General features: G+C 47.4%; 1 protein-coding gene across 1 annotated transcript in view; it reads right to left on the bottom strand.

Moving 5' to 3' along the window:
- LIPC (lipase C, hepatic type) overlaps positions 1-26315 on the bottom strand; it is a 159011-nt gene extending 132696 nt beyond the window's left edge. Inside the window, 1 exon segment of the mRNA NM_001082032.1 lies at positions 26231-26315. Coding sequence (NP_001075501.1) covers positions 26231-26315 — 85 coding nt within the window.
- Between the last annotated feature and the right edge of the window lie 253 nt (positions 26316-26568).

Genomic DNA, 26568 nt, shown 5'->3' with positions numbered 1-26568 from the left:
CGCCTAAAAACCTCCTCACAACATGGCGAAGAGAGGACCCGGATTCGGTTTGCCTGATTGATAGGACTTGTAAGAACCTGTGGCAACTCTAGCAAGTAGAGCAGAGTGTGTGCCGCGGGACACCGAAGACAGGCGCGTATCAACGCCAAAAAATAAAAAGAAAGGGGGATCTGTGGGGAACAACCCGGACTATACTGTTGCTGGAATTAAGACTTATTCTATGCATCTGCTCTCCCACAATATGGCGCTGGGAGAGAAGAAAACAGCTTCTGCACAGCTGCCTCCAGTTCAGCCAATAAACTGTAGGACTTGCTCCTGATTGGAGGAGAGCAGCGTACTCGGCGTGTGGGCAGCCGAGTTAGGATTGGCGGAGGAGGACTATAAAGGAGGAGAGAGACGGCATGCACCAGGAACATCTAAGGGGAACATCTAAGGGAACACCTGTGCAGCCCCCGAGAGAGCCGGCCGGCGGTGTGCCGCTCCCCTGCGGAAGTGGGGAATGTGGCCAGGGGGAACTGCCCTTCCACGGAGGTGGAAGGGACAGTAGCCAACCCGGGAAGAACCAGCAGCAAACCCGGGGAGGGCCGAGCAGATGAAAGAACAGCGCAGGGTCCAGTGTCGTTCCTCCATGAAGAGGGGGAGCGACACTTTACATAGTCAACAAAAACAGTAAGTCAAACCCTGATTTATAGTGTTTGCAATTTCCATGTATAAATATAACCATCTGACTACTGTTAAGCTGCAAGTGTCATGCTACTGAACGTGGAGTTGGGAAAGATGCAGTGTAGCAAGTCATTGTATAGCATTTCCACCACTGAAGTGAAAAAAAACTTCAGAACAGAGAGAATAGCAAAATGTTGTGAACTATTGAGGAGCACAGGAGTTTTAAGTATTTATTCCTTCACATAGTTTATTACATAATAGGTTTCACAATTTAATTTAAAACTAATGGCTATGTTGAAAAGTCAGCTGGCAAAATTCTTGAAAATTTAACAGTGGGCTCAGTAAAGGGTGAGGGCTTTGATCTTTAGTGGGGAAAATATGATCCCAGTGCATGCGGGTGGCGTATCTCACTGAACCTCCGCCCTAGCGGGGAAGGTCTGCCCAGGATGAGGGCATGTGAGGGTCCTAGGTACATTAGAAGTCTTAAAATCAAAGAGAGAAGTCTCTTGTGCAGCAGGGCCTCCAACTTCATCTGTCAAGTAGAAAATTGCTATGTACTTCGGCCACAATAGGGAGTATAACCGTGAACCTCCACCCACCATGTGTGGAACTGAGTCATTTGGGACAGAGCCATCTAGAAGGCACAGATGGTGCTCTGACCCCTCTTGACCCTGGGCTGGGTACTCCACAGAGCTGGAGCTCCAGTTCTGGCCAGCCAGAAAGCTCAGCTTTCTGATTTAGGAGTTATAGCCCCATGCCCCATGCCAGGAAGGAATTGGCCCACTGATGTCAACTCAGGGTTCCCTGGGGCCACATAGACGACAATGGTCAGGGTCCACATGGCATCCACTGGGCACAGCTGACCTGAACCATTTGGTATTTCCTGTAGGGAACCCTTCCCTGTCAGCTGCTCAGTGACCTTGGGAACAAGCTATTTTTCTGGCTGGTTGCTTCAAGTCCGCCTCAAGCTGGAAGACAAGTGTGGCTTTGGTGTCTGCGTGAAACAGCAGGGGGAAGACAGGTGCTCTGGAGCCTCTGGGCTGGGTGCCTATTCCACCATTACCCTTAGCTGTGTGATCATAGGCTTGTTCCTTAACCTCTCTAAGCCTGTTTACCTGTAGGTTAAGTAGTTCACAGGCTTTGACCTAGCCTAGCCCTCAGTGTCAGGGCATTTGGGGAATGTACCAGCAGCTAGGGGATGTCTCTTTGTCTCTCCTTGTGAGGTCAACTGAAATAGTTGATTTAATGACAAATGTGATAGGGAAGTGAAAAGGACTGGCTCTAGAACTTCTGCTAAAAGCCTAAGTACTAAGTACTAAGGAATCCAGCTTACCTAAAGAGAGTTTCTTGCAGTCAGAGTCAAATTCCCCCAACTACAGGACTCCGAAAGAAATTGATCCTGATCCCGTCACCACCTTCTGCTGGCCCATATAGACACACAGGCGGGAGAAGGAAGTGGGGGGCAATTGGGAGAATAATTTGCTCCTATCCCTTCATTGTTATGCTCCTCTTAAGTTAGGGGATCTATCAGAATCATTTATCAAGAATGCAGGATGGGGACTGGTTTTGATGCTGGCATCCCATATAAGTGTCAATTTGAGTTTTGGCTGCTCTGCTTCCAAGCCGGCTCCCTGCTAATGCACTTGGGAAAGCAGTGAAAGATGGCCCAAGTCCATGGATTCCTGCCACCCACGTGGGAGACCAGGATAGAGCTCCTCGCTCCTGACTTTGGCCATTTGGGGACTGAGTCAGTGAATGGAAACTCTCTGACTCTCCTTCTCTGTCACTCTGCCTTTCAAATAAATGAGTAAATTTTTTTAAAAAAGGAATGCAGGGTGAAGATGTGGGCATTATCCTAGTGGTTAAGATGCCTATGTCCCATATTGGAGTGCCTGGGTTTAATTCCCACTTTAGACTTCTGATTCCAGCTTCCTACTAATGCATACCCTGTGAGGTAGTAGATAATGTCTCAAGTAATTGGGTCCCTGCCACCCACATGGCAGAGCTAAATTGAGTTCCTGGCTTCTAGCTTTGGTTCAGTTCAGCCCCTGCCATTTCAGGCATTTTGGGGAGTGAACCTGCACATGGCTCTCTGTCTCTGTGTTTCCGTCTCTATGCCTCTTGAAAAAAAAAATACAGGATGAGGCCATCTACAGGAAGCAGAAATGGTCACTTTCCTCCAGGCTGGGTGCTCACTGAGATGTCCACACAGCTGACCTCATCAAGTGCTGGGGATTTGGTGGTGGGACTTTAGGCACCATATTCCTAGGAGCTCGTGGGCCTGCATGTGAATGTTGGGGGAGGTGTTGGCTTCAGCCATCTGAGGACTGGAGGTTCAGCCTGGGGGAAGAAGGGATAGAGGAGTAATGTGTCTGGAGGGGATGGGATGCCCCCATCAGTTCCCTTTGGCCCTCACGGGGTGGGGAAGACTATACCAGTAGTTTCTGGGACTCAGTAAAGGAGAACTGAGGTCCAAGTGGCTCCAACTGTCCTTCTTGGTGTCAGATGAGCAGGGATCATATGATCAGGCCCTCAGATGCCATATACACCATCTTCGTGGAGAACATGAGGAACAAGGCCACCAGCAGCAGATGGGACCAGAATGAACCACAGCAATCCCAGACAACCAACAAGGGGTTAGGATCTCTGTCCCTCACCTAAGCCTTCACTCCCACGTCCCAACCCTAGAGGGGTAGGCCCTGAAAAAAAAGGGGAGCAATCACAGAAGCAGGCCTCCCCCTGTCCCCAGCTCCCTGGTGCTGCAGTGGAAGGGGGCGTGCAAGAGAAGCAGCCCATCTCTTCGTTACTTCAACCCTCTCCCCTGGCTGAATCTGGCTCATGAAGGAAAAATGAAGAATGTCAAGTCAGATATGGGATGGGCTTTAGGTTAAGCAAAATAAAAAGCATAGAATTGACTAGAAATTAGGAGATCTACCCAACATGTTATTAAGGAATGGAAAAATATGACTTAATACTGCATGGTTGAAGGCAGAGGGGTGACAGAAATAGAAAACTATTTTTTCTGTTTCTTGATTATGTCCCTCTAATTGTAGACTGCTTATTACACCTGCAGTGGAAGTCTCAGTTCTGTAATAGGGTTTGAACTGGGTGAAATGGAACAAATACAGGTAGAGCAGCAGTTCTTCAACTTTGGTAAAAGCATCAGAATCACCCAGAGGGTTTGTTAAAGCGCAGGCTACGGGCCCCACCCCCAGAGTTTCTGATTGGGTAGAAATTTGCATTTCTAACAAGGTCTCAGGTGAAGCAGATGCTGCTGGTCTGGGGAACCACAGTTTGAGAATGGTTATGGAATAGACTAGAGCACCATGGAAGTGTGTATTTAACATGCACAGTCTTGAAAATAGCCTCTGAACATCCTAGGAAGCCAATGGAAATGCTGATTTTATTGATGTCACCCATCTGCTTTCCCTGGCAGGTCTAAGGCTTAGGAGTCACACTGGGTCTCCTATGTCATTACAGCACTAATCAAAAAACTCCATGGCCCTACAAATGGCCTACTAGAATGTCGTCCAGTATTTCCTCCATGCTAGTGAGGGCAGCTCTGCCCTGGTGGCCAGCACATCTTTGAGCAAGGGCCCAATGTGCATAGTGGGGGGTGTGTGTGCAAGGGCTGGGAAGTCATTTTGCCCGTCTCTGTGAAAGTAGAGACATCTTTGCTTCCCTGCTTGTCCTCATGCCTCACAGCCAGTTACCCCGTCTGGCTGGCATCCCTGCTCAGAGGAGGCACCCCTCCCATATGGGTCCTGTGCAGTCTGCTCTGGGTGAAGCTGATCTTACCCAAGGGTAGGCATGATTCCCGACCAATCAGGGATCCCATCCTCCAGCCCATCATTATCTGTTCAGGGATGAGCACTTGGCCAGAGTCCTGTCTAGATCATTTACCGGAATTAAAGGATAATTTATTATCTCTCTGGAATTTTAAGTTCTGCTAAGGGCTAAGGAAATCTGGGATGCTCAAGGGCCAGCAGAGAGGGAAGGGGAATGGGGTGGAGACAGCATGAAGATTCATGGTCACCCTCAGGGTCACACATCCAGTTGTACCTGAATCTTATTTTAGCCACCCCTATTCTGTGAATAAGTAAATTCCTCTTTTTGCTTCATTTGAGTTGGATTTTTCTATGCTTGTGATCCAAAGTCCCAACCAATGTAATCATTGGGAATTCTTATCTACCTTTTTTCCTGACTCCAAATACGTTGATTTTCTTCCATGCCCACTTTACAACTTGTTACCTTGTGCCTGAGTCTCCGTGACAGTCTCCCAAAGCTTATGAGAGTTGAGGCTTTTGATTGCTTTGGGAATTCTACTTTCAAATATTGAATCCTAAGTGACAATTGCCCAGTCCAGTGGTCTTTGAAAAGCAGAGTTTGGTCAACCTGGCTTCAGTGCACTATGACTCCCTCTAGCACACTTCCTGGAAGGGGAAGGCAGTGCTGACATACTATAATCGAACTCTTCTTGTGAGTTAGCATGTGGGGAGCACGTGCTAGGAGCTAGGAGCACACAGAAAAAGTTGTCATGTGCCTCCAATCCCAAGGTCTCTGTTTTCAACATAGAACTCCCAGAGTCTAAATTTAGACTGTATGCCTTTGTAGCCGGGGGCCCAGTTGCCCCTATAAATTTTGTTCTAGGGAAAACATCTTAGGGATCAAGGGTGTGAAGTAGCAGCATGAGCTCTTGAAACAACACCACAACACCAGGAATCTCCTTACAACTCTGACCCAATGGTTATCCAAAGTTCTCAATTGCAGTCCCATAACCTCCTACTCAGTGCCTTGACCTTACTAGGTGTAGCAGGTACAGTAGACTACCAGTGGTGGCTTGGGTAGTCCTAGACCCATTTAGCATTTCAATGCACTTAGAAAAATAGATCTCCACTTACAGCTTGTTGATAGAAATCAAACTTTAGGCACAGATTTTACAGCAAAGGGTTTAAATTGCACATTGCCCAGGAAACAACTAAGTTCCCTTCCAGATGGGGATGCTCTCTCCCCTAGCACCCAACACTGCAGACAGCTTCATCTCTCCCACCCATGGCCTCTCATACTTCCCGTTCTAGTTCTAAGCAGTTCCTAAAGTGGGACTTAGGACCAGCATCGGTAACAGTAGCACCTGGACTCCATTAGAAATGCAGATTCCCGGACCCTCCCCTTGGCCTTCTGAACTAGGAGTGAGGCCAGCAAACTGCTTTAACAAGCTCTTTAGGGAATCCTGATGCACACTCAAGTTTAAGAACCACTAGCTTAAGGGATTCAGCTCCTACCTCTGTTTCCATGCCCCATCGACTACACAATGGGAGAGAAGTGCTCAAGAGGAGACCACCAATCGCTCCTCTAACAAACTCCCTGGGAGCCTCTGCTCTGATCAGTCATGAATTCATGGTTTTGACGCACAAGACTGCACAAGACTGCTGCTAAGGTGCTACAGTTCTCTCCATATTGTCACACCAGTGACCCTGGACTGAGCAGAGATGCCCCTCTTGTCTTTGGTCCAGAGCCTTGGAGAACACTGGAATATCTAAGGGGTGCGGAATTTTGTTGTTTCTACCTCCAGACAAAACAGAATGAAGTGGACTAATAGCATCTCCAAGGTAAGAAAGAAATGCACTTAACTCATTCCTCCCAGGAACCTACATGGATTATCAAACCACATTTATCTTTCAAAGTAAATAGCAATCAGTCCTGAGGAGCAAGGAGACTTTGAAATAATGGCCAACATGTGTTGATATTGACAGTGACCCATAAATCTCAATTTCTTTGGGAACGATTGTTGGGTGGCATTTTAATTCCAAGCCATCAAGTGAGAAAGGAGAGAGATTTACCTCTGTGTGGATCTTGGTGCACCCTTGGCAACACAACCCGGTGAATGTGGAGTTTAAGCACTAATTGATGGCCTCCAGCATGCTTCATAGCACTCCATTACCCAGATGAGGAGCAAGACAGCTGAAACCCGGAGCAGCTGCGCCGGGGGTGTGAGCAGCCTTCTAGGAAGGACAAGGGGCCCCAGGGAGCTCCCCAGCTTGTCTCATTCCCCTCCTCCCCAGGGCTCCTCCCCCATTAGAACCCCATTGCCCCTGTGTGCACCTGCCAACATTACTTAGGAGCTCTCTTCTGCTTCTCTTCTCTGCATTTTTTCTCATCATGGATGGTCAATGCCAGTCCTGGTCTTTGTCTTCCAGAGGAGACAAAGGCCATTCTCCTAAAATGACTACCTAATTTTTCGGATGTAAAATTACTACATTCAAAGAGAAAAAAAATAAAAGGCCTTTCTCTGGCTTGTCCGTTTGTTGTGCCTCCAAGTGCTCATAACTGGCCCCTCATTCCTTGTTCTACCATTTGGAAAAGGCATTTAAGTTTCCACTCTGCTACCTGGTTTTGTATACAGTGTCTCACTTAATCCTTATCAACTGCATGGCTTTAGGCTGCTTGCTGGACTTCTTTAAGCCTGTTGCTTTGTTTTAAAAATGGGAGCCTGGTTGTCCTGGGGCTGCTGGTGGATGCCATGGAATGTGCCTGTGGAAGCATATGGCAAGGCCTGGCCTGTGGCTAGGTGGCCCAGCTAGGCCTGCTAACCCCGGCCCATGCTGTGGCAGGGCTGTCCCCACATCTCTGGGGCCCAAGTCCAGGCTGCTCTGGCTTTTCTGATTTGTTTGAATCTCCTCGCCAGGGGAAGGATAATGCATCTCATTTGCCTCCCCCGCCCCGCCCCAGCCCTGAAGTCAGGGGCTGGTGCCCAGTCTGTGCTCAGTCTATGCAGGTGAAGTAGGGAAGAAAAGGGCTGCACGGTGAGCCCTGGAGACCCTGGTCCTGAATGGGACGATGGGGCCGGGGGACTCTGAGGGGTCATATCGAGGTTTCATCCTCAAACTGGAAGGCAGCTGAGAAACCTTCGGTCTCAGAGGAAGAGACCTGAAGAATTCTCCATGCCCCGAGTCCTGATGCAGAGGGATTTGGCTGAAGTCACACAGACACTGGGTGACAACGTGGGCCTCAATGCTTGGCTGCAGTTTGCTAGGGTGGGCAGCATCTGACACCACATTAGGAAATTGTCACGTAGGACTGGGGCCTCGTCAGCACTTGCAACAGGCAGCAGACCCCACGGAACCTGGAGCACACTTCCGGTCTGACTCCCTCAGGTAGTTACTTAGAGCCTCCATCTGCTCTTGCCCCATCCTTGTCCCAGGGTGACGGCCAAGTCTGCTCCCAGGCCTAGACCCACACGAGTTAGTTCTCTCCTTGACCTTTCTGTCCCAGGTGGGAGGACTTGGTGAGCGGGACGTTGAGATGGGGTGTGAGAGACGTGTGAGGAATGAGAGGCTTGGAGCTCAAGTAAACTCCAGTTCATACCTCATGGCAGCCTTTTCCTAGTTGGGAAACCACAGTGACACTGCATCAGCCCTAGGTCCTTCATACGTAAAAGAATAACCTTTTATATCTTTATATCTCTATTTAAGGAAATGTAATTAATTTATTCGAACATCAGAGGGAGAGAGCGCTTCCATCTACTGGTTCACTTTCCTAAAGCCTGCAGCCTGCAAAAGCCAGGGCTTGGCCAGGCTGAAGCCAGGAGCTTGGAATCCAATCTAGGTCTCCCATGTGGGTGGCAGGGATCTAAGTACTTGAACCATCACCTGCTGGCTCCCTGGGTGCACATTAGTAGGAAGCTGGAATGGGAAGTGGAGCTGGGGCTTGAACCCAGGCATTCCAATATGGATGTGGGTGTCCCAGGCAGCATCTTAGCAACTGTGTGAAATGCCTGCCCCCTCCCTCCCCTCACCATATGTGGTTTATAGATTAAAAGTTGTTAGAAGAATCAAGCCAATTTGAGCAAGATGCTAGACAGCAATAAGGCATATCCAACTGGGTTTGAGTCCAAGGACTGTTTATTCCTCTCTGTATTTCTTCCCATCTCCTTGTTCCCGCAGCACTAACACTGCCTTATGTCTAGTAGTCGGTGCTAATTATGAGTTCACTGAGTCAACAAGGAGCAATTTAGTGTCCTTTAGAACTATGTTTCTCAAAGTGTGGTTTGGGACCTGTGGTATTGGCATCCCCCCGGCACTTGTTAGAAACGCAGCATCTTGGAGCCCATCCCAGATCTACTGAAGAAGAACGTTCCTTTTCCTAAGCCCCCAGGTGACTCATATGCACATTAAAGTTTGAGAAGCTCTGCGTTCAGAAGCATCATCTGAAGCTAGGGAAGCTTTAAACTCCCACTAAGGTAGTGAGCATTGTGGGGGATTTATAGGCAAGGAAACAAGAAGAACACTCTAGCTTGTTTGGAAGCAGTTTGCTGGTTCCATGGGAACGCAGAGGGCTTAGAATCACTCTGTGAGATCCTTAATGGAGACCTTGTCAGCTTCTCTTGTGCCACTGTGTGTGTTTTGCAGAGTTTTAAGAGCGTTTCTCTCTTTTGAGCGATCGCCCTGTCACAGGTGTAGATGGCAAGCTAGAGCCCAGTTGACTTCAGAGAGGGGAACCAGGTAGGGCTGCAGAGGAGGGGAGGTCTTCTGTAGTGCTGGCTGTGTTCCAGCAGGTGTGTGGAATTTGCCAAATGAAATCACTTAAAATTCATTTTTAAAAAATGTGTGTTTCTCAGCCTCTTGAAAAAGAGGCAGACACAGTCATTTGCCACATACTTCCTCTGTGCCAGGCCAGTGCAGGTCCTGGGGTGACAACAGTGACCAAGACTCAGCTCCAGCCCTGGAGGTGCACCTGGTTCAGCAGAGAGAGAGATGCATAGGCAGATCACTAAAGAGCAACAAGCCAAGTGCCATGGAAGGGAGACACACGAGGCACCAGGGGACAGCGGGCAGCAGGGATGGATTTGAGTGCTGGTACCAAGCAACCAGGAGTCTCTCAATCTTTTTTTTTTTTTTTTTTTTTTTGGGACAGGCAGAGTTAGACAGTGAGAGAGAGAAACAGAGTGAAAGGTCTTCCATTGGTTCACCCCCCAAAATGGCCACTACAGCCGGCTTGCTGCACCGGTCCGAAGCCAGGAGCCAGGTACTTATCCTGGTCTCCCATGCGGGTGCAGGGCCCAAGCACTTGGGCCATCCTCCACTGCCTTCCTGGGCCACAGCAGAGAGCTGGACTGGAAGAGGTGCAACCGGGACAGAATCCGGCACCCTGACCGAGACTAGAACCTGGGGTGCCAATGCCACAGGCTCTCAATCTTAAAAGTGCTTAAAAGCGCTAGGGAGCAACCAAAGGGACATGGCACCCAGAGACAACAGGAGGATCTTGGTTAGATCCCAGTTTGAAAAAAGGCCACAAACAAGATTCCTGGAACAACTGGATATTTTAATTTTCTTAGGTGTGGCAGTGCTATTAGGGCTGTGTAGGAGAATGCCTATATTGAGAGTTGAACACTGAAGTATTAACATTTAGAAGTGAAGAATGAGATCTACAATGTTCACAGGGGATCTGTAGATATGTGTGTGTGTATCCCTCCCTCTCTCCTCTCAAATGGCTATATAAAACACACACACACACACACACCCAGAGAGAGAGAGAGAGAGAGAGAGAGAGAGAGAGAGAGAGGAGTTAAGCAAATATACTAAAATGTTAACACTACTCAGAAATCTATCTGGATTGACAAGGGTAATCCATTATACCCTCCTGTGAACTTCTTTCTGTATCTGAACTGTTCTGTAATCAAAAATAGGGGAGACAATGGGAGTGGTACATGAGTCAGGTGAGCATTACCATGACAGGTCTACATAGCAAACAGATGCTGACACATGTTAATTCCATGAGCAGCCATGAATAGTTGCAAAGTGTTCCCACACACATGATCTCATTTCATCCTCAGAGCAGCCCAGTGTGGGGGTGTCTCTAAAAATAACCTCATTACTAGTGATGAATCAGGGTCCGGAGATCTTAAGTGATTGTCCCAAGGCCACCTGTGGATCAGGTACAGGTGGGATTCAGACCTGGGTCTTTTTTTTTTTAAGATTTATTTATTTGAAAGGTAGAGCCACAGACAGAGAGAGACAGAGAGAAAGGTCTTCCTTCTGTTGGTTCACTCCCTAAATGGCCACCACAGCCGGCGCTGTGCCCATCCGAAGCCAGGAGCCAGAAGCCTCTTCCTGGTCTCCTATGTGGGTGTAGGGGCCCAAGCACCTGGGTCATCCTCCACTGCTTTCCCAGGCCACAGCAGAGAGCTGGACTGGAAGAGGAGCAACCGGGACTAGAACCCAACGCCCATATGGGATGCCAGTGCTGCCTCAGGCGGAAGGTTAACTTAGTGTGCCACAGAATCTGTCCCCAGACCTGGGTCTTTAACACCACACCCAGCTTTCTTTTCTCATCCAGGGTCTCTGTATGGAGTCCCATGGTTTATTCCTGCTAATCCAGAAGCCCCTGCCCAGGCCAGGAGCCCTTAGCTCAGACATGAAAGGGAGCCCAGAGTCTATCTTCCCAGTCCCTGCTCTGTCCTTGGGCACTAGCCATCACCCCACCCTGCCTTGTGGGTTTGGCAGAGGTGAAGGGAGGGGAGGCAGGCAGGCCATGAGAAGGTGGCAGCTGGCCTTGAGCTCTTTCTCGTTGGCCAAGGCTAGGCTGAGCCTAGGCAACAGCCTGGATGAACGCAGTCTGCGTGGGAAAAAGCCCTCTCCAAGCAGAGAGTGTGTGCTCTGGGCTCGTGCTGTGTACATCCCTGCAAAGATGATCATCGCTCCTTACGGCTCCTGACGGCCCGCAATGCGCGCCAGATAAACGGCTCCTTCTTGGGCTCCTGCCAGGGATTGCTGGCGCTGCCAGGAAGTCTTAATCACTCTGCTGAAAGGGGCTGCTGCCCCTCCCCTGCCCAGCCCCCCACTGGCTGCCAGCTGGCTCCTGGGTGCCCAGCAGGGCCTAAGCTTCGTGCAGCTCCTGAGCCAAGGCCCCCTCTTTGAGCCCAATGCGAACTTACCCCCTCACTTTCCAACCACATGTATATTTATAAGCCTCTGTTCTAATTCTGAAGCCCCCTTCCAGGGAGTGGCTGCGTCTCAAATGGAACATAGAAATATTGGCAGCATTCTCAGTCATGCCAGCGGCTCACCCAGGACCGGGGCCAGAGGTGAGCCTTGAACATGCTTGCTAGATCTTAACGAAGGGACTTCAAAAAAGTGCATGGAAACATGTATTAGGACAAAGCTAGGCATGAGTTTCGAAACTTCTTGCACCACAGTCGATGTATCTTTTTATTCTGTTTTCCCACGAGCTGAATTCTGTCTGCCTCCAATTCCCTAGTTGAGTTCTCAACCGCAGTACCACTGGCTGTGCCTGTTTTCAGAGCTTTGAAGAAGCCACTCTGGGTAAATGAGGTCATGGGGTGGGTCCTAATCCAACAGGAGACACACCCAGAGGGGTGACCATGTGGAGACACCAGCGAAGGAGAAAAGGCCTCAGACGAAACTAACCCTGTGGACACTTTGGTCTTGAACTTTGGGCTCCCAAGTTGTGAGAAAATGAAGCTCTGACGTTGATGAGTAACAGAGGAGGCTACGGTCCTTTCTAAGATGCTCTTTGGATGTGAAATGATTGTGTTGGGGACCCAGCATGAGACCCAGTGCTGAGCAGGTGTGTGGCTAAATCTTAGGCTACATTGACACCCTGGACACCAAAATCCTGCATGTGTGCACTTACTGCTCACCCTGGTTGTTTGGTTACCTCACAGGTGTGGGTGGAAAAGTGGGTCCCCACCTGTCCTTTGTGAGTCGGTTCTTGCCGTCCTTCCTGCTTGGATGTCACCTCCAGATCATTCATCTGTGCTGCATGGAAGTGGTGGTCAGGGCACGGATGATCGCACATAGGGAGTCCTTGATTGTGGACTAATTCCCTGATCTGCGCCACAGGCAGAAGGGTGCTTTTCAGCAAGGAGACTTCTCAGGTGTTGAGAGTACCAAGCCGTGAAATCATCTGGTCTGGCCCTGCCAAGACACCTGCAGCTGGAACTTAAAATTCAATAAATCTATGCCAGGCTGATTTTTAAGTTGATAATTCTGTAGGGCCTGCGAATGATGTGATAAATGTCCAAATGGCCCTTGGCAGAAAAAAGTTTCTCCCACCCTTTCACGAGGGTCCAGCTCAGCTCATGAAAACAACCCCGAACCTAGAGGATTCTTGGGTGAAGAGCAAGACTTGAGGTTTTCAGAAATATCCTCAGTTACCTTAAGAGCAGCCCAGGCTTTTCAGGTTTGATGTTCCAGGGCCACTCCTTTCTTTGGGCTGTTGGGGTTTGTGCATGGGTGCAAACCTATGCTTCTGAACTTGAATTGCATCCCCAGGAACATGTGGGAGGATGAGATGAGAGAGGGCAGAGACTTTGACCAGAGATGGCTTCCTCTTGGGTCACTGAGGCTGCTCCTGCCTATCATCTGGGGTTGTGTAAAGTGAGTGCACACTTTTAGTTAGAAGTGGTCAGGTCCAGGGGCTGGCACTATGACATAATCAGTCAAGACTCTGACTGCGGCATCTGACTTAGCATCCCATATGGGTGCCGGGTCGAGTCCTAGCTACTCCACTTCTGATCCAGTTCCCTGCTAATGGCCCGGAAAAGCAATATAAGATGGCCCAAGTCCTTGGGCCCCTACACCCATGTGGGTGACCTGGAAGAAGCTCCTGGCTCCTGACTTTGGATCAGCCCAGCTCTAGCCGTTGTGGCTGTTTAGGGAGTGAACCAGAGGATGGAAGACCTTTCTTTCTGTCTCCCTCTCTCTCCCTAACTCTGCCTCTCAAATAAATAAATAAATCATAAAAAATCCCCCAGAACAAAGAAGTGGCCAGCTCCAGAGAGGCTGAGAAAATGTCCTAGTCTCCTTGGCATCCAAGATGGGATCTCTCTGAAGGCTGAGGGGCCCATATGGGCTCTGGAGGGACATCAGCATCCCTAGAACATCACAGGGGCCTTGAGTAGAATTCTGCCCCTGTGTCCTCAGGCAGGCCCACATTTAAGCAGAACCAAAGATGATTTCTATAGCTTGCTGTGGGCCTGCAGTCAGACAGGCCTGGGGATGTGAATCATCTTGCCACAGCCACTCTCTGGCGGAGATCTAAGGCAAGTTACTTTATCACTCTCTGCCACAATTTCTCCATATGAAAAGTGGGGGTAACAATTCTATCTCCCGGGGTGGTTGCCTAATTTAAGTGAAATATATTGACAAAGCACTTGACATATTTAAAAGTTCTTAAAAATAATAGTTGTGGGCTGGCGCTGTGGCTCATTAGGCTAATCCTCCGCCTGCGGCACCGGTACCCTGGGTTCTAGTCCTGGTTGGGGTGCCGGTTCTGTCCCGGTTGCTCCTCTTCCAGTCCAGCTCTCTGCTGTGGCCCGGGAAGGCAGTGGAGGATGGCCCAAGTGCTTGGGCCCTGCACCCGCATGGGAGACCAGGAGAAGCACCTGGCTCCTGGCTTCGGATCAGCGCTGCGCGCCGGCCGCAACAGCCATTTTGGGGGTGAACCAACGGAAGGAAGACCTTTCTCTCTCTCTCTCTCTCTCTCTCTCTCTCTCTCAATTACTGTCTAACTCTGCCTGTCAAATAATAACAATAATTAGTTGTGATGACTCCATATAGCTTGTTTCTACTCAATTAAAGCAATTAAGAGTTTTCTTCCCAAAAGCATTGAGGCTATATTTTCATTGTCAGCCCTTGATCAGAAAGTGATACGTGTCTGCCCAACATGGTACTGGACAAAAATTGGTTCTGGGAAAGAAATGGTATAAGAGACATTGTCTGCCTGGATGTGCTCATGGAATCACATCTTTGTCCTCCTGGTGTTTGGGAGTCTCTGACTCCCTCAGGGCCACTGGGCTAATTAACTAGGGTTAAGTTAGGCTACAAGGTCTCCTGTTTAAAGCAGATAGAACTTTGCTTCCAGATTTCTCTTTCCTGATTACATCTCAGGAGATGATTACAGGGGAGACAATCACTGCAGGCCGCCTGGCATGGAGGTAGCCACTCAGATGAGCCCAGTCAACCGGAGATGTCAGCAAAGGAGGGCCCTGCATGTTACTGTGAGAGGTGAGAAGCGCCAGAGGTAGAGGGAGTCACCCAAGGCTATACAGCTCCTGTGGAGGTACAAAGTGATCTCAGAGACATTTCCCGAATCCAGCCGTATCACGAAAACACAACAAAACCCGCCCTGCTGGCAGCTCCGTCGTGGTGTTCCCAATGCATGAGGACCAGGCCTGCTGGATACAGACAGTGTGCAGCAAGGACCCTCCACACGTGTTTGAAACCAGGCAGCGAGGGGGCCACTGGGAAGCCAACAATGTGACTAGCAGCAATGAGTGACTCATGGTCCCACCTCAACGCCAGCCAGCTGAGCCCCACCTTCAGCTTCCCACCTGCTAGGTCATGACTGATAAGATCAAGCCGTAATTAGCTAACAACAGCTGACAATTGTTAAGGTGCCCGATTATAAGGCTGTCCCCTGCCTTTTGACAGAATCCAATCCAGAGTGGCCCCTGCAACCTTCCCTTAAACTCTCCCATCCCTAACCCAAGTCTTCGAAGCAGCGCCTCTTGGCCCCCGGTGACATCCCAGGGGTTGCTGGAGTGGTGCGCTGTCTTGCTGCAGTGAGCCACAGAAGTCTTCGACAGCAGGTGTGTTCCTGCCGGTCTTGGGTTGGCAAACTTTTATATCTGTAAAATGGGGATAACAATGCCTGCCCAATATTCTATTTTTCCTTTCAGGTTACTATCAGAATCAAGTGACATAATGCAGGTAGGGATAAAATTTTAAAGGTGAAACATCTATAGGTCTATAAGGTAGGATGATTTAGAATTCTAAACAATTCTGTTTTCAGACTTAGAATAAGGGGTTTAAGATGGACGATTCCAAGACTGCAGCCTGCAATGATGGTATCTCGTATGAGCCGTGGTTCGAATCCCGGCTGTTCCACTTCCAATTCAGCTCCTTGCTGATGTGTCTGGGAAAGCAGTGGAGGATGGCCCAAGTGTTTTGGCCCCTGCTGCCCATATGGGAGACCCTGATGGAGTTTTGTGCTCCTGGCTTCGGCCTGCTGCAGCCCAGACTAGTGCAGCCAGTGAACCAGTGAATGAAAGTTGTCTGTCTTTCCCTCTGTCTGTGACTCTGCCTTTTAAATAAAAAAAGATTCTGGATTCCTATTCAAACTTCTATTTGTGTGTTTTGGCTTCAGTATCATTGGCATAGATCCTTTCTATGATTTAGGATTAGGAATAGCAATGAGCAAGAGCACTTGAAGGAGACTTGCCCAAGGCTGGGGCCTACTTAGGAAGGAGAGCTGAGTGTTATGTAGGTGCAGGGCCAGACGAGGCTGCAAAGCTGGTGAGTGCTGAGCCCCACCCTTGCTTTTTTCCTGCTGATAACAGTGCTCCCTTTCAGGGAGTGGCCGGGGTTTCAGCCAGGCTGGGAGATAAGGCCCTCAACCCCAACTGGAAAGGCTAACAGTACCTGCAGCCCTTCCTGTTTCAAACCCAACCTCAACAGTGACCCACACAGCCTCCAAAGAGGAGGGCTCAGCTGACCATGGCCTGTGAGACCTTTGCCTCTGGCCACTTCTTTCTATGGGCCCCACCCTGGGCCTCAGCCAAGTCTCATGGCTCCCCAGTTCCACTATCCTTTTTCAAGTCTCCAAGACAGGGCTGGCTCATGTGTTTCCCTCAGCTTACAACATTCTTCCACTTCCTTCTCTTCAAGACTCAATTCAAAGATCCCCTCCTCTATAATGCTGCTTAATTGCTCTCTCCTGCCTCTGGACTGTTGTGCTATTTTCCACTTAATGTTATTATTTTTCTTCTTTTTTTATGTTTATTTTGTTCATCTACTGAGGGAGGAGGGAAGGGGAGAGAGAGAGAGAGATCTTTTTTAAAAAAAATTATTTTATTCCATTTCTTTCTTTTTTTTATTTGACAGGTAGAGTTATAGACAGTGAGAGAGAGAGAGACAGAGAGAAAGGTCTTCCTTCCGTTGGTTCACTCCCTGACTGGAAGAGGAGCAGCCAGGACTAGAACCCGGCACCCATATGGGATGCTGGCGCTGCAGGCGGAGGATAGAGAGAGAGAGAGAGAGAGAAATGTCTTCCATCTGCTAGTTCACTCCTAAATGGCTGCAACATCCAGGACTGGGCTGGGCTGAAGCCAGGAGCCACATGGGCGTCATGGGTGCAAGCAATTGAGCCATCTTCTGCTGCCTCCCAAAGTGAATGAGTAGGAAGCTGGATCGGAAGCAGAGTAACTGAAACTCCAACCAGAGACTCCAATATGGTAAATGGGTATCCCAAGCAGTGGCTTAACATGCTGCCCCCCCCCCAACTTTTTAATTTGAGAGAGAGAGAAAACAAGAACTCTCCCAGCCAGCCAATGGTTCACTCCCCAAGTGACCAAATGGCTGGGACTGAAACTGGGAGCCAGGAACTTAATCTAGATCTCCCACATGGGTGGCAGGACCCCAGTCACTTGAGCATCAATGCTGCCTCCCAGAGTCTGCATTAGCAGGAAGCTGGAGTCAGGAGTAGGAGGCGGGCATTGCACCAGGTGCTCTGGTATAGGATGTGGGAATCTTAATCAGAGTCTTAATCACTAGACAAACACCTTGCATTCTTCTCGTGTTGTATTGAAATTATGCCCCCACCTCCCAACACACAGACGCCGTAGAATCAGGAGACCATGTCAGGTGGAGCTCCTTGGTGAATGATGTTTCACTTTTGAGTCCTTAGGGAATCAGTTCTGTGTGATTGTGGAGCCTAGTGCACAGCACACACGTCATCAATGCAGTCGTTTGCTGCTGTCGATCTTGTCCTATCTGAGTGTAATGCAATATCTTTTTTCCCAGTATTTTGGTTTTCCTTGGGACAAGGAACCTGGAACACTCCTGGAAAGCTTTTTGCAGTCACAGAGAGGCTGGTCCCAGTGAACTGAGAGCCACAGGCTCTGCCCTGCTCTGGCGATGCCTGGCTCATAGGAAAAGAATTCTTTTAATCATATTTTTAGGCCTGCCAAGGAATGGTTCAGCGTGGATGGTTAATTAGCTGCTGCAGTGACTATTTTTCTACTAATTACAAGTAAGCCTCAGCTTGGGAAATTTTTCTTCATTTCAGGAACCAATTTAAAAAACTTTTGAAATAATAGAGTTTTCACAAATACCTTGGTTTTAAAAATATCATTTGGGGGCCAGCGCTGTGGCGCAGTGGGTTAATGCCTTGGCCTGAAGCGCTGGCATCCCATATGGGCGCCGGTTTGAGACCCGGCTGCTCCACTTCCAATTCTGCTCTCTGCTGTGGGCTGGGAAGGCAGTGGAAGATGGTCCAGGTCCTTGGGTCCCTGCACCCACATGGGAGACCAGGAAGAAGCTCTTGGCTCCTGGCTTCAGATCAGTGCAGCTCCGGTCATTGCAGCCATCTGGGGAGTGAACCAGCAGATGGAAGACCTCTCTCTCTCTCTGCCTCTCCTTCTCTCTCTGTGTAACTCTGACTTTCAAGTAGAATAAATAAAATCTTTTAAAAAATAAAATAAATAAAAATATCATTTGAGTTATAGACACTTCAGAGAGAGGTCACTATCCAGAAACAAAAGATGTTGGCTCCTGCCTCCCAACCCCACCCCAGGCAGCTAGACATGAAACCAGGTTTTCCCTGGAGGCTTGTGCTGCTTCTGTGAGAAGTGCCTAGCCTGAATGTTGAGAGACCCAACGTTCTTGCCATTAACCTTTTTAATTTTTATTTATTTATTTTAAAATTTATTTGAAATGGAGAGAGAGCTTGATCTTCCATCTGCTGGTTCACTTTCTAAATGCCTACAACACCTAGGGCTGTGTCAGGCCACAGCCAGGAGCCTGAAACTCAGTCTGGATCTCCTCATGAGTGGCTGGGACCCAAGTATTTGGGCCATCACCTGCTGCCTCCCAGGGTGTGTATTAGCAGAAAGCTGAAGTTGAAAGTGGTACTATGCTTGAACCCAGGCACTCTGATATGGGATGCAGGTGTCCCAGGTAGAATCTTAAGCATCTCTGTGGTCTTCAGGCCAGCAGTATCTCTTGGGAACTCTTTAGAAATGCCAATTTTGAGGTCTACTTCAGGCCTATTGAATGTAAACTACAGGTGGGCCCCAGAAACATTATTTAGTCAGCACTTCTGGGAGTTTCTGCTGCATATGGAAGTTCCAGAACTGTGTTCTAGTCAAGTCCATTCATCTTAGCATTTTGAAGTAAAATTACTTCTAAATTAGTCAAATAGTAATTAAATATACCATATACATACACTATTATACCATCACATAAAGTATGAAAGGGAAAAAAGCTTAGATATAAACTCAGTTGAAGTCTTTTTTTTTTTTTTTACGTTTTCTGCCAATATCCTTGTCTCAAACTCACCTACCCCCACATGTTTGTGATCACAGGACACATACAAGGAGGTATATCACATTCTCCCCACTTTATGTTGAAACATAAACACTAACAGTCACTGTTGCCACCCACATGCATTCAGGAGAACGATTTTCCATGGTCACACAACTCTGCATTGAACAGTGGTGCCACGGTTTAGTTCACCAGGCCCCTGAACTTGAATTTGTGTGCACTGACCTGGAGATGAAAATGTTGTGGTCAGACAAGGAGGCCCCTATCCCTGCGTTTGATCCTCTCCACTTTTCCCCAACTACACCCTTCCTGTACCCCGGCCCCATTACAGCAACATCAGAACCATGTGTGTTTCTAGAAATAGAGTCAAACAGAGGAAAGGGAGGTTAGCTAACCGCTCTTGGTCATCCAGAAACTCGGACTGCCCAAGCCCCAGAACCCTCTCCTGGAACCCTGAAGGTCCCGAGATGCCACTGTGCTCCCTTGTGGCCACATCTGAGGGCTGCACCTTTTCTGAGGCCAGAGTTTGCCTCCTCATAGGTCCCATGCTTGGTGCAGGAGACTCCATGGCCCAACATAACCGCAGCTGGCTCACATACTCTGTGGGACAGAGCAGGTTCGGCCCGTTGTCTGGCTCTTACACGGGGACTGATGTTCAGCCAAGGTCCCCAGCCTGCTTGGTAGGCATCCAGCTCTCCTGCCTGCCCCTGGCTAGCCCTTTTCCCTGATGGGACAGATCCCAACTTTTGGCTTGGAGGGACCCTTCCTCCTTGGAACCAGGGCACAGCCATCTTCCTGACTGTGAGAATCACTGTGCCTCTGCCCTGTGTAGACCCAGTGGGTGTCAGGGACTCCCCCACCCCCGCCAGTGCTGAGGTTGATGGTCACATCCTCTTGGGTAAGGTAATTGAGACTTGTCTGCCTGGGGACCAGGCCAAAAATCCAGGCTAGTCTTTCCCTTCTGAGTTGCCTGTGAATACCCAGCATGCCTTGCAGCATCGTGACCACTGGCGTGGAAACATGGTGGGGATTTAGGCACTGGGTTCCCAGCTGGCTTTTGCCTGGGCACTCACTTGGTGATTGTTGTGCTCAGGCTCCTTTACAGGCCTTATTCCACCAGCAATCAGCCCTGCAGTTCCTCTCTGGACTATTTACAGGCCCAGAGTGAAAGATTGTTGGCTTAAGTCCTAGGTCCTTGTGACAGGTGCACAGAGGGCTGTCTCAGTGGTGAACACCTCGGGAGCATGCCATGCCTGCTTGGCAGAGGAGCCAGAAAGATTGGCAGTGGATGGGAGGGTCTCTAGCAGCAAAAAGATAGGGTTTGGTTGGAATTCTGGGCCTTGGCCTGCCTTTGATTCCAATCTGGGTGAATGAGTTGCATCTCATGAGTGAAGTTCCTTGTGATGGTGGAGGCCTGTCAGGGATTTGCAGGCCGTGCCAAGGCACTGGCTCAGCCCAGCTGAGCATAACAGGAGAACTGGAAGTGACAGGACTGAAGGAACATGGCAAGATCTCTTCCCCAGGGGCCCTCTTGGGATGGCAAATCCAGGACCAATCTGATGGCAGCTACTCAACATCTTTTATTTTATGATTCTTGTACATTTAAATACTTAAAAAATACCCTTCATGTTCACAGATCTCTCTAAATACACTTCTGGTCTCTAGAAATATACAGGTGCATGGTTTTTTTCAATTATGATTCAATGCGTAGGCTATTTAGTCTTATTTTTTTCCTCTCCCTTCATGCATATAAGATTTCCTTATACTTAGTTTTAAAACCATAAGACCAATTGTTATTGAACATTTTTGGACATCACAAGTCGCTTTGATAATTGGCCAAAAGTTATACTGTGTGTTCCAGCAGTCAAAACGCACATACGCAGGGCCCTGTGCACCAGCTCTGCAGACTTCAGGATGCTCCTAAAGCCACCTCCTATGCTAGGGTGAGATCCCTGCTGTTGAACTATGAGTGTGTAAGGGCCAGCAACACGCCTTTTATTTCTGAACCCCAGCCATTGTCATGCTCAGAGGTTTCTGGAACTTCTAGCAGTAGGCATTTAAAGTGATGATGGTTTAAAGGTGGACTTAGCAAGAGCTGGCCACCTCATCTTTTATAGTTTATTGTTGGGCATTGGAGTTGTTTCCAGTTGGTTGCAATCTAACCAGTGTTATCAACACCTTCCTGTTATTTTCTTCTTCTTCTTTTTTTTTCTTCCAGATGGCCTATTTTTGGAAGGTGTTTGGATTTGAAAAACACAAGCACTTTATTAGCGCTGTACCTGTGCTCCTGCTCAGGACAACCTTGTTCTTTTGTCCCATAAGACCCTGCTCAAAAGATCCTCTCAAGAGCTTTCTCTGGACCCGACCCTTGAAAGTGGACTCTGTCACTCTACCCCCTCCTCTGTAGTGGGACTCATCACATTCCATGTTCTGGTTGAGAAGAACATATACATGTATCTTAGCTCCTTTGTTAGACTTCATGACTTAGAATACTTCATGTCTTCTGTTTGACGCACAGAACAGCTCATTTTCCTACCCCTCTGCTCTTTAAGGCAGCATTATTTCCAAGAATATTTATGGAAAAATTGGTAAGCATCACTATTTTCTTGATTTGTTCTTCAGTTTTAAAACAGTGAATAGCTTAAAGAAGAAACAATTTCAATTTTAACACTCTCAATTGCAGCACAAATATTTCCATTATGAACCCACAGTTTTACTTCCCAAACAAAATGCTATACCTCACACTTAATAATCTGTGTAACTGCTTTGCATTTTAAACACAAATAAAAACTCTAAGGCAGCTACCTGGGATGATAGAATCGAAGTAGCCCAAGTTCTGTGTGTGTGTGTGTGTTTTTTTTTTTTTTTGTCTCAATAATCACTACCCTATCACATTTCATTTCAAAGCCACTATTTAAAAGCACCAATAGGTGTTCAGTATCCATGGGGTTAGAGACACAGACATGCACAAGCAAATTCTGAGCCGTCACACACTTACTCTTGCAGCGAGCATGTGTCACTGAGTCTGTGAGTGCCAGGGCTGACTTTATAACAGGGAGTTCTCTAAATCAGCGTTAGTGTAGATCTCAATGTGTCTTAGATGTTAAATAATAAGACTATGATAATTTGACATTTATATCTATTAACAAAAACCTCAACAATAACCACAGAAGTTGTAGAGAACTTATACCAAAAACCCATTTTTTTTTTTCTGGATGGAACTTTGTTTTGATCACTAGTGTTGTTTAGAATTGTGATAATAAAAGGCAGACCAAATTTTAGTTTTATTGTTGTATTTAAATTGTCTCCCGACAATGATCCCTAATCTCTACTTCCAGGGCATACAGCTGCCAACTCCATAGCCTGGTCCACCCTGATGGGACAGTGAGGTCATGCAGGGCAAGGGTAGGCTGTGGAGTCTACACATATAGGTGCCTGCTGCACAGTTGCAGGGGTTCTCAGCGTGTGGCTCGAGGTGCCAGGGGATTGCCAAGGCTGTCCCCCCTTTTTCTTATGGGGGAGGAAGGTTTTCTTCATGTACATCAAATAAAGCAACATATAACAGATTGAATGTAGAAACAGACAAGGGGATCTAGCTGTCTTCTATTAAGCCAGATATGAAAGATATTTTGAAAAATTTCTTTGGAAAACAGTGTCACTCTTTTGACTTATTTTTGTTATTATTTGGAAAATGTAAGTTATTTCTCATAAAATTGTGCTATGTTAATATGCAATGGCTTGGTTATTGTTATATTTAACAGCATTAACACATTTGTAAGATTTCTCAGTTTTAATTTGTAATATGATAAAAGTGAATAGTTGTATGTCACACAAAAAAGTTCTCCTCAATAATTTTTTTAATGCATTAATGTATTTGAAAGGCAGTGTAATAGGGAGAGACACAGAGATAGGTCTTCCATACAATGATTCACTGCCCAAATGCTTGCTACAGCCAGGGATAGGGCAGACGGGAATCAGGAGTCAGAAACTTAATCTGGGTCTCCCTCATGGGTGGCAGGAACACTAGTACACAGGCCATCTTCCATTGTCTCCTAGATGCATTAGCAGAAAGCTAGATTGGAAGCAAGGAATGGCTGGGACTTGAATCAAGCACTTGCTATGGGAAGTGGGCACCACAATGCCTGCCCCTCAATACTTTTTTAAGAAAGTAAATATGTTCTTGACCAGAACTCTTGAATTACACTAATGTATATTGCTTTCCACAAGGGTACTTAAAAGAGTGTGGAAAATGTAATCAGAAGAGGAGTTAATTTTACTGGAAAATAATTTTTAAAAGCTATGCAGTTTTTTCATCATGCATTTTCCATGAACTTTTCTAAGGCCTCTTGGGTGCATGAATTTCAGATTTTTTGCACCAAAATAAACTATACCCAAGAAGTTTTTGAAATCCCCTATATTCGGTAGAAGCTTACTGAACGTATTAAGCATGCCTATTACATTAATGAGTGACTGAGTGTATGTCTTGTTACTTCTAGAATTTGGAAGCTGTGCCTAATGTGACGGGAGGGGAAGGCACCTGTGAGCAGCAGAGCTGATGTCTGGAACAGGGGGCCTTCCCATGCCTGGAAGCAGCAGCTGCCATCTGGAGCAGAATTGCCTCTGGTGGCCACATCATTGGAGTGGACCTGGGTCTCAGATGTGTGGGCATAAGGGTGACAGTAGCTCTGTGTCAGAAGAGGTTCAAGAAACTCACTGTATCCCATCCCCCTTGGTGTGGAAGGGCAGGGACAAGTGTCTGAACCTACCTCCCTGTGACAGGATCTGAGCAGAATAGTTTTCTAGGGGCCTCTGAGTGTCAGATCACCGGGCCTGGGCATGATGGAGAGGGTTGTAGCTGCAGTAGAAAGGCTGGGGCTCCATGTATTTCTTCCTGCCTGTCCTGGCCAGCTGTGGAGTCTCCAGCAAGTCACTTAACAGCTGGCTTACTTGACCACACAATGAGGAGGAGATAAGATGTTTGTGTAGTGCCTGGCACATACACAATGCACAGTGCAGTAGTGAGTGCATTAGTAAAATGCTATTGATAATATTTGAAAGAAGTAGGCTGAGAGGGATGAAGTTAATGGGGAAGGGCCCTTTATGGGAGTACTTTCTTGATGAGTGACAGTTGGAGCTCGACCATGGTGTAGACCATAATTTCTGCGTCTCAATCCTCTTCACCTTGGGGGCCAGGTAATTTGTTGTTGCGAGGGATTGTTGTGTGCATTGCAGGAGGTTTAGCAGCATCCTTGGCCTGTCATCATGAGATGGATTGTGACAGCCAAGGATGTCTCCAGACCTTGCCCACTGTCCCTGGAGAGGTGAAACCACTCCTGGTGAGAACCAGGGGCATCGGCCCTCATCTGCCAAGAGTTCTGCTATGGGATTCCAGTGTCCCCGAAGTGTCCCCAGGAGGACGTTACACCAGCCACACACACAGATCTGTCCCCATTCCTTGCCGAAAGAAATCTGCTCAGAGATTCTGCTTTCCAGGGAACAAAATGCCTCCCGACTCTCATCCTCTTTCCTGAGGACTCCTTCCTCTAATCATGGCCACTTCCCTCAACTTCTAGATTAACCAGGAGCCAGGTAAACCAGCAGGCTGACCAGGACAATGAAATTTTTGAGAAAGATCTGGACAATACTCAGACGCCTGGAGGAAGGTCCTTCCCTTCAACCTCTGTCTTGGCACTGAGGGGCTTGGAAGCCCCAAGTCTCTTGTAAAAACAGGACCAATCAGTAGAAGAATCGACAAAGGAACTGTGCTATAGTCACACAACAGAATATGCCAGCAATACAAATGAATGAGCTACAACTACACAGAAATGCACGGGAACTCTCACCAACTTAACATTGAAGGAAAAAAGCCAGGCACAGGAGAACAGTCCATTAATGAAATGCCTTGTCAAAGGCAAAATAATATATGCTGAAGCTCCAGGGGTATACAAGGCTCTGGGGTGCTGATTCCATTTGTGAAAATTCATTGGATCTTTTTAAAGATGTTTGTTATATTTTAATATTGCAGTAAAAACTAAGGAAATAACCATTATTCTGGGCCAAAGGACAGGGAAGGCCCTGTAGCAAAATCATTGTGTACACAGGAATAAAAATCATCAGCATCTTTGCCCACATGTCTCTAAATTATTGTGGAAAGGCCAGTTTTGAGCATGACTTTATTAATGAGATGATGTATGTAAAATAATTAGCATAGTGCTTGGCATACACAATGCTCAGCAAGTGGTAATAATTAATGAAGATTCTTCCAAAGTTCATAGAAAAATTGAATTAAAAGTTGTTTATTCTGATGTAAAAATAAAGAAATCTGTGCATAGTTTTTCATAATACGCATTTTCTATGAATTTTTTTGAAGACCCTTCATACTGCTAATGAGCTATTAGTTGACCTAGGAAAGGAAATAACAGCCAAATACAAAGAAACAACCTTTTTTTTAATAGGGGGAAAAGTTTCTGATTTTCAGGTACATTCCCTTTTAGTAAAATCTTGATTTTCAAAATTTTTAGCTCCATTGAGGCATAGTAGAATTACTAGCTCCTCACTAATTGGCGCAAAAACAAAGTCCGAAACACCTGCCAACTTAGGCCAAATAGTTCAGTTAACTTCACACTCATCTTTTATTGGTCCTGCTTAGCTAGAAAACTGGACTCCACCTACCTGATGGAGCATTTGGATCTGTCTTTTGCTATCAATAGAACCTGAGGACTTCCAGACAAACAGGCGGGACAGCTGTTGAACTATTCAGTTAAACTTTGGCAGGAAAATAAAGTCTAGAAAATGTGCAATGATTTCACTACTGTAGACCTGCCTGGAAATAGGACTCTCGTAAGTCTTTACTGAGAGAGCCAGGCAATGAGATAATTCCAGCAAGATGGAGAATTTCAGGGCAAGCTGTGCTTTGCAATTGCAAATTAGATGCCAAATTAACTCTGAAACTCTTTCAGCATGACTCTGAGAATCAGATACATGAGAGATTTCACTGCCAATCACAGGTACTTGGAGAAGACTTCTATTCCCAGAGTGGTTTTCTGGCACTTGAATCCTGCTTGCCAACTTCTGTGCGTCCTGGGAACCTGTGATACTCCCAACAGAATCACCTGGTATGCCCCAGAGCAAGCTGTGTCCCCCACAGAAACTCTTGGATTCTTTGTGATGCACATTTAAAAAGGAAAATCCATGCCCATCTCTGAAAGAAGACAGGCTCTTACCTGGTCTTAGGCTTTGTCCATGGGTACTTGATTGGATCAAGATGCATACAGCCAAGAAAATGGGGACACACAGGGGACTTCCCATTCCTCCTGTCTCACTCAGGGTCCGAGGTCTTCTTGCTAATTTCTGGAGCTAAAGAGACCAGAATGCCTATTGATACTTTGTCAGGGAAGTCTGTCCATTAATAATTAACCTCTCCACATGTTATCCAGTTTCCTTTTTGCCCCCAACCCCGGCTCTGACTGCACCTACTACAAAAAAGATGGGTTTACAAAAGTGCTGTTTATCCTGATACGTTTCGAAAATAAAATACCTTTTCATGTACCTTCCTGGGCCA

This window comes from Oryctolagus cuniculus, chromosome 12 (assembly GCF_964237555.1).
Source record: "Oryctolagus cuniculus chromosome 12, mOryCun1.1, whole genome shotgun sequence".
Classification (NCBI taxonomy): Eukaryota; Metazoa; Chordata; class Mammalia; order Lagomorpha; family Leporidae; genus Oryctolagus; species Oryctolagus cuniculus.
The sequence above is the reverse complement of the archived record's forward strand: the minus strand, read 5'-3'. Positions and strand labels throughout refer to the sequence as shown.